This window comes from Myotis myotis, unplaced genomic scaffold (assembly GCF_014108235.1).
Source record: "Myotis myotis isolate mMyoMyo1 unplaced genomic scaffold, mMyoMyo1.p scaffold_m19_p_2, whole genome shotgun sequence".
Classification (NCBI taxonomy): Eukaryota; Metazoa; Chordata; class Mammalia; order Chiroptera; family Vespertilionidae; genus Myotis; species Myotis myotis.
The window spans coordinates 216,896,474-216,908,772 of NW_023416324.1; the positions used below are offsets into that span (position 1 = coordinate 216,896,474).

The 12,299-nt window shown below is 64.1% G+C and overlaps 1 protein-coding gene across 1 annotated transcript; it reads left to right on the forward strand.

The window, feature by feature from the left end:
- The first annotated feature begins 8,291 nt into the window (after positions 1–8,291).
- LOC118676943 (keratin-associated protein 11-1) lies at positions 8,292–9,264 on the forward strand. The gene has a single exon (XM_036351608.1). It carries the CDS (start codon positions 8,639–8,641, stop codon positions 9,050–9,052), a length of 414 nt encoding a protein of 137 aa, XP_036207501.1. The 5' UTR covers positions 8,292–8,638; the 3' UTR covers positions 9,053–9,264.
- The last annotated feature ends 3,035 nt before the right edge of the window (positions 9,265–12,299 follow it).

Below are 12,299 nucleotides of genomic sequence, written 5' to 3' on the forward strand. Positions count from 1 at the left end.
ACCAGGCAGAGGGGACGGCCGGGGCCGCACAGCCTCCCGCCCGAGAGAGATTCCCTCACGCAGGGCTTTCCGGGAGCAGCTGTCGCAGCTGGGGCGCCGCCATGCGGGTCCCGAGTCGGGAATCTGAGGGTGACGCCCCATCAGCGAGGCGGCGGCCCTTCCCGTGGATCTCACAGCCCAGCGGCCCTGTCCCGTGACGGGTGGTGAACTGTGCCCGTGGGCAGGCCAGGTTCCCGCGGGTTTGTTCCGAGAGCGGGGACGTTAGGGTCGGATTCAGCCCATCGTCTCCTGCGCAGGAACGCGGGTCCCACCCCAGGGAGCTCGGGCTCCCGCATCGTCAGAGGGAAGCGGGAAACCTGCCCGGAACCGTCACCCAGCAGCTGCTCTAACCTGGACTCGGAGTCAGCGCCGGGTCCCAGACACATGGCGCCGCTGAGCAGCCAGAGCAGCGTGGGCGCCCCACTCGGCACCCGGGGGGCGGGCGCAGTCCCACAGCCCCGGGGCAGATCCAGCCGAGCCAGAGCTCAGCACTGAGCCAACCTGAGTGGGCGACACACTGGCCATCATTATTCTGAGGGACTGCATCTCTAATTTCCCGTTTATTTTTAAACTATGTTTTTATTGATTTCAGAGAGGAAGGGAAAGAACATCAATGATGGGAGAGAATCACTGATCGACTGACTGCCTCCTGCACGCCCCCCACTGGGGATCCCACTGGGCACCCCCACATGAGCTCTGACCGGGAATCGAGCCGTGACCTTCTGGTTCATAGGTCAACACTCAGCCGCTGAGGGCGGGCCGGGCCCCTGGTCGTTTCTGTGCCGCGTCACTTAGAGAGCCCGGGCGTTCGCGCTGCCCTGTCCGGTGGCTCCATACAGCACCGCGCGCGCGTGTGTGTGTGTGTGTGTGTACGTGTGTGTGCGTGTGTGTGCGTGCGTGTGTGCGTGCGTGTGTGCGTGCGCGTGCGTGTGTGTGCGTGTGTGTGCGTGTGTGTGCGTGTGTGTGCGTGTGTGTGTGTGTGTGCGCGTGTGTGTGTGCGCGCGCGTGTGTGTGTGCGTGTGTGCGTGCGTGTGCGTGTGTGCGTGTGTGTGCGCGCGTGTGTGTGTGTGTGCGTGTGCGTGTGTGCGTGTGTGTGTGTGCGTGTGTGTGTGCGTGTGCGTGTGTGTGGTGTGTGCGCGTGGTGTGTGTGTGCGTGGTGTGTGTGCGTGTTGTGGTGCGTTCGTGTTGGCGTGCGTGTGCGTGCGTGCTTGTGTGTGCGTGTGTGTGCGTGTGTTTGCGTGTGTGTGCGTGTGTGCTGTGTGCGTGTGCGTGTGTGTGCGTGGCGTGTGTGTGTGCGTGCGTGTGTGCGTGTGTGCGTGTGTGTGCGTGGTGTGTGTGGTGCGTGTGTGTGTGTGCGTGCGTGTTGTGGGTGGTGCGCGTGTGTGTGCGTGTGTGCGTGTGTGTGCGTGTGTGCGTGTGTGGCGTGTGTGTGCGTGTTGTGTTGTGCGTGTGTGTGTGTGTGTGCGTGTGTGTGGTGTGCGTGTGGCGTGTGTGGTGTGCTTGGCGTGTGTGCTGTGTGTGCGTGCGTGCGTGTGTGCGTGTGTGATGTGCGTGCGATGTGTGTGCGTGCTTGTGTGTGCGTGTGCGTGTGCGTGTGTGCGGTGTGTTGTGCGTGCGTGTGTGTGTGGCGTGCGTGTGTGCTGTGGGCGTGTGTGTGGCGTGTGTGTGGTGTGCGTGTGTGTGTGGTTGCGTTTTGTGTGGGGTGTGCGTGTGTGTGTGCGTTGTGTGCGGTGTGTGGTGCGTGCGTGTGTGTGCCGTGTGTGTGTGTGCGTGTGGGTGTGTGCGTGTGTGCGTGTGGTGTGCCGTGCGTGTGCGGTGTGGGTGTGTGCGTGGTGTGTGCGTGGTGTGCGTGCGTGCGTGTGCGTGCGTGTGGCGTGTGGTGTGTGCGTGTGTGTGCTGGGTGTCGTGTGGTGCTTGTTGTGGTGCGTGGTGTGCGTGTGTGTGTGGCGTGATGTGTGTGTGTGTGCGCGTGCGTGTGTGCGTGTTGGGCGTGCTGTTGTGTGCGTGTGTGGTGCGTGCCGTGTGTGGTGCCGTGCGTGTGTGTGTGCGTGTTGTGTGCGTGTGTGTCGTGTGTGTGTGCGTGTGGGGGGTGGGTGTGCGTGTGTGTGTGTGTGCGTGTGTGTGTGTGTGTGCGTGTGTGTGTGTGTGTGTGTGTGTGTGTGTGTGTCTGCTGTCTCCTAAGGCGCAGCCCTGGCTTCACTCCCCCCCCCTGCAGGCCTGCTGTCTTGTTGGAGAAAAACCCTGCATTTTCTCTTCTCCGAACGAAGATGGGTTTCCCGCCGTCTCACGTCTTCCCGGGACCCGTGGCGGTTCGATGTCACCTGTTTACGATCATAATTACCCGGTGACTGAATTTCACTGTTGGGGGTTCATGGACTAGACACTCCCACCAGTGAGCGGATCTAGATTTGGGGGCCCCGGGCCAGGGGTTGGGTACGTTGTAAAGTGACGGGCTACTCGGGGCGCCGTGGCTCCCACATGGACGGGCGGCATTGGCAGTGGCTGCTGGCCTGACCGTGCCCCATCCTCGTCCCCACCCCCGGCCGTGCCTCCAGGCTGCACATCCTAACACTCGGGCCTCAGCTCGGGACTGGCCTGGGGCAGGGCCTATTGGCGGGTGTGACACCCCAGGCGAGGGCTGGATGAGGTTTTGCGTATTTTTGCTCATTCTCTGCGGCTCTGTGATTGATGGGAGGTGCCTGGCTGGGCAGCTGCAGGACCAGACGAGCTGATGGTCAGGGACCATCCCTCACTCGGCAGTCAGGGCTGATGGTCAGGGCCTGTCCATCACTGGATGGATGGTCAGGGCTGGTGGTCAGGGCCTGTCCCTCACTGGATGGATGGTCAGGGCCCGTCCCTCACTGGATGGATGGTCAGGGCCGATGGTCAGGGACCTGAGACACCTCTGACAGTCAGTCACGGAGACGCACAGGGAGGTGGGGGGAGTTTGTGTGGTCCCTGCCCTGCAGCTGAGCCCTGCGTTTGGGGTCGGTGGGTGCAGGCAGGGACGAGGGGACGCGGGCTCCTCCTGAAGCTGGGACTCCCCGCAGCCCACGGATGTCCACGCTGGAAGTGGTCACTCCTCCTGTCCCTCGTGCTGCCACTGACCGGCCCCCCGGGCCTCACTCCCTGGAGGAGGAGCCCCGAAGGCATGGGAACCTGGGACACGGGAGCCTGGGACACGGGAGCCCGGGACGCGGGAGCCCGGGACGCGGGAGCCTGGGATGTGGGAGCATGGGATGCAGCGCACCGCCTTCCAGCAGCTGGGCAGCCACTGCCGCCTGCTCGGGGCTCAGGAGCTCGGCCCCCACACTGCATGTTCCGACTCCGACGGGCACTCCGTCCGGAGGTTTTCCCAGAGGAGCGGGGATCTCTACGTGGCTCTGACTTGGTCACAGAGCGCCACCTCGTTTCCCATCTGGGCAGCAGGATGGAGCCCGGGTGCTCATCTGCGTCCCGTATCAGGGAGGAGGGCGAGCGAAGCTGGACATAACCCGCCGGATGCTGCGTGGCTGACGGCTCACGGGTCGTCTCAGTCCACGAGGTTCCGGAAGCTTCATCGCCCCCGCTCTCTCCCTGGGCCTGCGAGGCTGGGAGTGTCGGGGGGGACTCGCCTGGAAATGGAGCTACAGGGGCGGAATGAGGAGCTCATCGGGCGGGAGGGGGGACTGGGGGCTCAGCAAGGGGAGCGGGTCCCCCACCTTGCCCACGCGTCTCCTTCGCCCCAACCCGCTGGGCAGTGCGAGTGTCCGGCTCTTCTTGGCTTAAACGTGTGTGTATCTCGGCCTGCGGACGCCGCGGCCTGTGCTGGTTTGCACCATCTCGAGTCCCCTTAGAAGTAGCTGAGGAAATGGGTGAGGATGTCAGAAAGCAGACGTCACCCCAACAACTAGGGAACGGAGACTCTGAAAAGCCGGGGCAGAGAATCGTGTTCTTTATAATCAAATGCAGATTCGCCCAACGTGAAGCCAGGCAAAGAGGAGATGGCGCCGGGACCTCAGGAAGTTCCCTGGAGACTCACGGGGGGAGGGGGTGCCCGCGGCCACGGGGCCAGGGAAGGCCGACCGTCCCCTCAGGCCCCGTGCGTGGACGCGGGTCAGTGGCAGCGAAGCCGCGGTGGTAGGAGACCTCGGAGCTGGTGGAAGGCCCGCCTGGAGCAGAAGGGATCCCTCACGCGAGCGGGGTCCCCCCCGGCACCGTCCTGCCCTGCCTGACGCCCCAGCAGCAGCGGGAGGTCCGAGGGGGTGAGAGGGTCTCGCGGGCGTGGACCGAAGCAGAGAGAGACCGTGTGGCGGCTCCTGTCACTACGTATCCCGTTCACCCGTGAGGACCGAGGCTCGGGGGGTGGACGCTCAGCGCAGGGCCCGTCGCTGGGACGCCCACAGCCCAGCTTCCGCCTGTCACCGCCACCGGGAGCGGGGAGACTTGACACAGACCACGGCTGGGCTTGCCTTCCCTGAATGACCCGAACCACGGGGGCCACGGGGTCTCCGGCCACGGCGTCTGGCCGGGCTGGCGAGAACGCATTTCTCCAGGAGGCCCTTGGGCCCCTCCGCCGCGGTCCTCCCTGCTGTACAGGTTTTCTTGGTTTTTATAACGATGGCGGCTGCTTTACTGCTCCCCCTCGTGTTTTGATGCTTCGCTGGTTGCTGACCCCTTGTCCCGTGAGGCCTGTTACTGCGCGACACGGACACGCACCGCGGGCGCGGCCCTGCGGGAAGCCCTCGTCGTGGGGAGGGGGCGAATGTTGGTCGCGTTCGCTGTTGCCGTGGTGTCTTCGGTGCCAAGCGCCCGGGGGCTTTTAACGCGGAACCCGCCGCCGACGGCAGAGAAAACGACTCTGGACGGTGGTCGCTTACAGGTGAGGTGAGCGCTGTGCAGCCCCCAGACCGTCAGCGGGCGGCAGACCCGTCCCTGCACAGGCCGCGCGGACGGACGTCGCCCACAGCCGGCCCCGGGGGCGTGCGGGGACTTACAGGGCAGCATGGATGCCCCAGCGCCGCTCCGTATGGCTCAGGACTTAGTTTTTTCGTTTCAGTGTCCTCTAGTCTAAGCACGGACCCAACAGGCTCACCCTTAACCTACTTACCCGTGGGGCGTGGGAATCAGTGCTCCGATTTCAGGAAGTTTAAGGGGTGCCTGAGGCTGGGGCGCCTGAGACCAGCAGGCCCCAGCGCTGGCTCCCGGCCGGCTCCCCGCCTGCCCTGCTCCTGCCTGGAGCGGCGCCCCCGTTCCTAGAAGGGCCTCTGTAGCTTTGAACACCCCCTGGCACCTTGTGCGACTTGCCTGTTGTCAGGAAGCGCGAGTGGGAGGGAACCTGCCTTTCATGTGTGACTCACAGAGGCTCCCGCGAACCGGGGCTCAGGGCTCACAGCCGCCTGGGAGTCGGTCTGTTTTACGGGGCCCAACAGGCCAGGAGTTTAACGAGCAGCCGAGCTCCGGCCGTGAGTCAGTGGGAACAGTGGGAAGGCCGGGACGCGCCTGAACCCGTGACGTGCGTGGGAATCGGACGCCGGCAGGAGGGCGAGGGGTTAACAGGGGGCGAGAGGCTTGGAGGCCGTGGGAAAGCTGTTTTGCAAGGAGCGGCCCTTGTTCTGATGAATGACTTACGTTGTGTCTTCGCTTAAATGACTCCGAAACGGCAGGCTATTTCTTCCTGGCAGGTCATGATGGCAGACGATTTTTTGGGTGAATTGACCTTTGCATTCAGCATTTAGATTTATATATAAACTAGAGGCCTGATGCACGAATTTCGTGCAAGAGTAGGCCTTCCTTCCCCCGGCTGCCGGCACCGGCTTCCCTCTGGCACCCGGGACCCGGGCTTCCCCCGGCCTCTGGCAGGCACCCGGGACTCAGGTGTCCCTTGCAGCCCCAACTTTGTCCAGAAGGTTGTCTGGAAGGACCTCTGGAAGGACGGATGGTCTAATTAGCATATTAGGCTTTTATTATCGTAGATGGGAGGGTGCAGGACTCCTCGCAGGGTAATTTTTGGCAGCTTCTGATACATCATGCAAGTAACTAGAGAGGAAGATATTGAAACTGCAAAGTAGAAAAGGCAGGGGGTGGGTGGGGAGGATGAAAAATAAGGGCAGTGCTGTTTTTAATGATCTGAGGTAACTCCGTGCTGCTTTCCATAGTGGCTGTTGGGGGATGGAGGTGGAGGGTTGAGAAAAAAAGAGAAAAACTCATGGACACGGACAACAGGTGGTGATGCTGGGCCGAGGAGGGGGGTGGGGGGGAGGGTGAAGGGGGGTGAGCGGTGATGGAGGGAACTGGACTTGGATGGGGAACACTCAAGTGCAGGGCACAGACGAGGTGTGTGGGACTGTGCCCCTGAAACCTGGGTACGTGTGTTAACCAGTGTCACCCCAATAAATTCAGTAAAAAGGGGGGAAAGGATCGTGTTGCATTTGACCTTGGTGAGCCCTTCGACCTCCGTGAACTTCGCTGCTTCCTGTGACAGGACAGCCTGGCGGGCGCAGGGAGCGTGGCGCCATGGGGTCGCCGGGTCCATGCCTGGGAGACGGCCGTGTGCTCCGGAAGCTGCCGGAAGGTCCACCCAGGGTCCCGTCCTTTGCGATTTTGGACACTCAGTGGGAAAGGGGAGTGAAGACAGAGCGAGGGACCAGAAGGGATCACGGGCGGGAAGACGCCCCCTGTGACCTCACCGCTGCCTGCGTCCGCGTGGGCCTGATTCCTTTATGAGGCGAAGCCCCTCCCACAGCAGCCATGACTCTGTGGCTGGAAGGAGCCTGCAGGCGCCGCGGCCACTTAGGAAGGAGCCCGCCCGTGGCCGGCCCTGCCCTGCAAACACCGCCCTCACCCACGCGGGAGCCTCGTCACCGCATCGCGGCCGTCGTCATCGCCCGTGACCCGACGCCCGAGGGCACCTGGGTCCCGCGGGAGAGACGGCTGGTCCCTGGGAACCAGGACACGGTCCCGGCGGCCTCCGGGGCCTGTCATTAGCCTCCGATTACAGGCCCGGGCTCCGCAGCGGCTTCGGGGCGAGCAGCGACGGGTGAGGCGTCGCGTGGGGACCTCTGACGAGTTCTCACAGCCCTGGGTGCCGTGCGCCTGCCCCACATGCGTCCCCCAGGGCCCTCGGACGCATGGACCCCACGACGCCCCTCGCCCGCCCGAGAGCCAGCTGGAGAGAGAGCGGGCCTCGCCGTGTTGTGATGTGGAAATGACGGCGACTGCCACTCGCCGCGGTGACGGACGCGGTTCCTGGCTGAGATGCGTGTGTGCCGTGGGCAAGGCCTCGTGTGGGGCGTCCGGAGCTGGCGGGGCTGCAGCGGGTGACGTCCCGGAGACGTCATCTCATCTGTTTCCCCAGAAGGGACGCGGGTTACATGTCACAGCTCACTGCTCACAGCCCCTCATTACCAAGGCCCGTGTCTGCCTCCCCGACCCCTGACCCCTGGTGGAGGCGTGACCTTGAAGAGCCCTGGGAGTGTCCATGACAGAAACACATCTTGTTTTTAAAAATACATTTTTATTGATGTCAGAGAGGAAGGGAGGGGAGAGAGAGAGAGATAGAAACATCAGTGATGAGAGAGAATCATGGATCGGCCGCCTCCTGCACGCCCCATACTGGGGACCGAGCCCACAACCCGGGCCTGTGCCCTTGGTCAGAATCGAACCCGGGACCCTTCAGTGTGCAGGCCGACGCTCTGTCCACTGAGCCACACCTGGCGGGTGAAACACATCCACCTGCAGGTGTTTGTGTGAAAATAAGTATCTCCGCCTCGAGGGGCATATCTGGAGAGAGAGGCTGTTCCCCTCGAAGGAACACGACAAAATGCGGATCCGCGTCCGATGAGTCACTCGTACCCGTTGCCACTCGGTGACGATTTTCAGGAGTCAAGCTCGTCCGCTTCACTGAGAAGGGACGTGGCCGCAAACACCGTCCTTCGTTAGCTCCCGCGGCTCCCGCGGCCCCGGCGCCTGGACGGGAAGGTGCGCCCGCGGCCCTCGGTCTCCTGCGGCACCGGCCGCCCCTCGGCGAGTCTCCCGAGCCAGCTCTGCTCCAAGCCCGTGCCCTCTCCCCGCACAGGTGATGTCACCGTGGCCTTTGCCTCCGTGGGACGCCCGTTAGCGGGGAGCGCGGCCGATGAAGTGCGGGAAACATCATCAAAGCCAGTGGCGCACCCGGGAGGCGGGGTGGGCAGGGAGGGTCATCGGTGCTGGTCGGGGGAGAGAGTGGACGTGGATGGGGTGCTGGCGGTGCTGCTGCTGGGTGGACGCGCTCGTGCCCACGCGGAGGGAGGGCGGGGTGTGGGCCGAGGGCCGATGCCTTTGAAGCCGCCAACCCGCCTTCGCATCCCGGGTCTGAGCACAGAACAGAGGCTGCGGCGCAGCCACTAAACTCGCTTTACGAGGACGCAGCCACTCAGGAGGCAGTCAACCCCGAGGTTCCCAGGATGTTCTGAGGCCGGCAGGTCGGGGCTCAGCCGCCGGGGGAGCAGGTGGGCCCCGCCCACCGGCAGGGACGCATAAAAGCAGCCGGGCCCCGGGGACACGCACAGCTGGAGCAGCCTCAGCAGGTGGCTCGCCTCTTCTCTCGCCTCTCCGCTCGCCTCTCCGCTCCGCCCGCACCATGTCCTACCACTGCTCCCCGAGGACCGGCTCGGCCAGGCCCCTGGCGGGCGCCTGCCCCGTCCCGGGGGTCCCGGGGGCCTCGGGCTCCACGCACGACGTCGACTACCTGAGCGGCATCTGCCTGCCCAGCTCCTTCCAGACGGGCTCCTGGCTGCTGGACCACTGCGCCCAGGAGCCCAGCGGCGAGCCCCCGGCCTGTCCCCCGGCGTCTCGCGTCGCCAGCCCTGGGCGGGTGGCCTGCTCGCGACAGCCCGCCCGCGTGGCCAGCCCCTGCTCCACCGCCTGCAGCCGGCCGCTCACCTTCGTGTCCAGCAGCTGCAAGCCCGCGGGCGGCTCCGCCGTGTGCCAGCCGGGCGGCGCCCCCAGGACCTACAAGCGGCCCTGCGTGTCCAGCTGCCGGAGGACCTGCTGAGCCGCGGGCGTCGGTGAGCGAGCAAGACCCTGCGACCTGCCCGCCGCCCGGCCCCCTCGCTGCTGCCCGGCCCCCGTCCTGCCCTCGCTGACGGCCTGTGCCTCCTGGACGTGTCCCGGCTCCGCTGCTGCGTCTCCCGGCTGCTGATTTCTTGCTTCTGAGCGAAGGAGCTTGTCTCGCTTGGTGCCTTTCAATAAACCCGCATCACTCGCCTCACTCGTGTCCGTAGACTTCCTTATCCTCAGGACCTCGCCGACCAGGCCTGATGTCCCCGCCTGGGACGGGGACGGGGTCGGCCTCGGGGAGGGGGGCGGGCAGGAGGCGTCAGCAGGAGTGGACGGGTCGTGAGGGACAGGGTGCCCTGGTGTCCCCTCCGTGGGGCTGGGCGCAGTCATTTCCGTGGAGGAGGAGGCGGGGTGTGGGCGGTGGACAGCGGGGCGGGCAGTGGGCGGTGGGGTCCCAGATGTCCTGCGAGGAGCAGGGGGGTCGTGTCCGGCCCGGCCTCAGGCCCCTCACCTGCCGCAGCTGCCGGGAGCGAGCTCGGGGCTGGTGAGCCCGGGGAGACCCACAAACACGCCTCGAAGCCACGCGTGCACTTTAGCTCCGGAGCCCGCTCTGCGCCTGCCCCTCAGGGACCCGCGCTCAGGGCGTGGACCGTCCGTGGCGGTCAGCCTGCCAGCCCCCTGGACTATTCTGGGACGTGAGACCCGCCACGGCGGGCCCTGCTTCGTCCTTGTCCTCCCGTCAGAGACACGGCGGGGGGCTGTGTTGGTGTGGCTCAGGATGGAGTTTCCCGGAGATGGAGGCGGCATGCGGGCGAGTGGGGCGCCCCCTTCCTCACGGTGGGGCCGGCGCCTGGGGGGGTCCTGTCCACTCCCTGGGGGCGGCGTCGGAGCGGGTGTAGCTTCTGCTGCCCGCCCCCCCCCCCCCCCCCACACGCAGAGTCCGCGGTCCCTCTCGTCAGGGGAAGGCGAGGACGGGGGGCTCCGGATGCTCCCCGGGCAGGACGTCCCCCCACCCCGTCCCGGCGGCCACGTGCTGCCTCTCAGAGGCGAGAGGCTTATTCTAGAGACCGGGTCCCGGGGAGCCCTGGGCGCCCGCAAAGCCGCTGTTTACACGACTCACTCGCTGTTTAGTCTACTCAGTCCGTGTCATCAGGGACCTGAAGGGCTCAGAGGCGGTCCAGTCATTCTTCAAAATATGTTTTTGTCTTTTTAACCTGTAACTTCCCAGGTTTCAACAAGAAATGTCCGAGGCCAGAGAGGCCTGCTCTGATTTCGTTGCTGTGAATCCTCCCCCGGGACATTTCCCGTTGATTTTTAGGGAGAAAGTGTAAGAGAGGGAAAGACAGAGAGAAACATCGCTGTGAGAGGAACAAATCGATGGGTCGCCTCCTGCACGAGCCCCATCCAGGGCCCGGGCCGGGGAGGAGCCTGCAGCTGAGGCAGGTGCCCTTGACCGGCATCGAGCCCGGACCCTCTGGTCCACAGGCCGACACTGTGTCCATGGAGCCGACCGGCCGGGCCTGCTCTGTCCTTTATGTAGACGACTGGCCGCCTCCACACACAGAGTGTGTCCCGGCGATCTCGGCGGCGGGGCTCAGGGGCTGTGTGACCCCACCTTTGCTCAGGCTGCTCGTCCTGACGGTGGGAACGGTGAGGGTGTCGCGGCTGCCCGCCTGCTATGTCCTTGCCTTCGTTTCTGTTTGGGGGATCATCTGTTTTGCTATTAAAGCTCTTCTATTTGTACTTTATTTTTTTAAGTGTCATTAATTGCCCGGCCACATGGCTCCGTGGTTGAGCATCGACCTATGAACCAGGAGGTCACGGTTCGATTCCCGGTCAGGGCACAGGCCCGGGTTGCTGGCTCCATCCCCAGTGTGGGGCGTGCAGGAGGCAGCCGGTCCATGATTTTCATCATTGATCTTTCTCTCCATCTCCCTTCCTCTCTCTGACATCAACACACATATATATATATTAAAAAAATAAGCAGGAAATAGTAAGATTGGAAAGAGAACTTTTCCGGAACCAGCCTTGTGCTGAGAAGAGGGTCCCTGGCGAGGTCACACCTTCTATGGGGGAAAGGGCTCCGTGTCCCCGGCAGAGGGTGACGGTGCCCCCAGGAAGGCGTCCCGCCCTCGCGGCCCCTCCTCTGCGACCAGCGGCTCGTCGTGCTCTGGGCACCTGCCCTCGGGTCTGAGGGGCCTGTGGCCACAGGAGCCGGTGCTGGGCGCTGGGCAGCGGAGCCCGGTGGTGCAGAGGCTTGCACAGGTTTTGCGTTTGGGGCTCAGTGTCTGGGGTCCATGGGGGACCCTGGGGACTCTGGATCCGACCCCGGGCTGCCGCCGTGTCCACCGGCCGTGGCACTTCCGTGAAGCCAGTGGCCGTCGAACCGTTTGCGAGCAGATCCCGAGCCGTCAGGGTCTCCTCGGCGGGGCCGGGCTTCTGGGGCCTGCAACGCGGTTTCCCTGCTCTGTGCTCCCAGCCGGGGAGACCCGGGCACCCAGGCCCGTGGCTGCACGAGACCTAACGGCAGAGCGGCTTCCCAGGAGCGTTTAAAATTCAGCATTTTCTCTTCTCTTCTCATCTCACTGCTCTGCAGCGTCTGTGCATGTGGTTCTGGTTCTGGATGAAGGGAGGACGCTCGTGCAGCGGGCACGGTGGACACTACACAGAGTTTACCTGCGTCATTTCACATTGTGTGCCTGCCGCCTGCCGCTGGCTTGCAGGGAAGCGGGTGTTTTTAAATCCCAAAATAGCTACTTTGCACAGGAGACGCTGACGACCCGTGAGAAGAGCATTATGGGCGCTTTAGTTCCATGATTATCAGCAAGAAACAACTCCCCTCCACCCTCAGGAATAACCAGGTGAATAGAGGTGGAAGCTGCTGGGTGGGTAGAAGGTAAGCTGGGTTCTGTATGTCGTCCACCTAGCGTTCACTCTCCACTGGGAGTCTCTGGTATGGACTCGGCACCCACCCTAAACCCGTGTCCCCCTTGAGTGTCTGGAGGGCCAGTCACGGTAAGCTCACCCCCTAACCCACGGTCAGGGTCTGGACGCCCGATGGACGGGGGTGACTCGTTTTGAAGTGTGGCTTTCTATGCCGGCTGTCTCGCTGTGTTCTTAGTTTCCAAGGTGCACATAATCGCAATGCTCAAATGGTTATTGGATCAAGAAGGTTTGTCCAGTTCCAGGGGTCATTCCTAGCCTGCCCCTCCCTCACTCAGCCAATAGCGGTTTCCTACGCA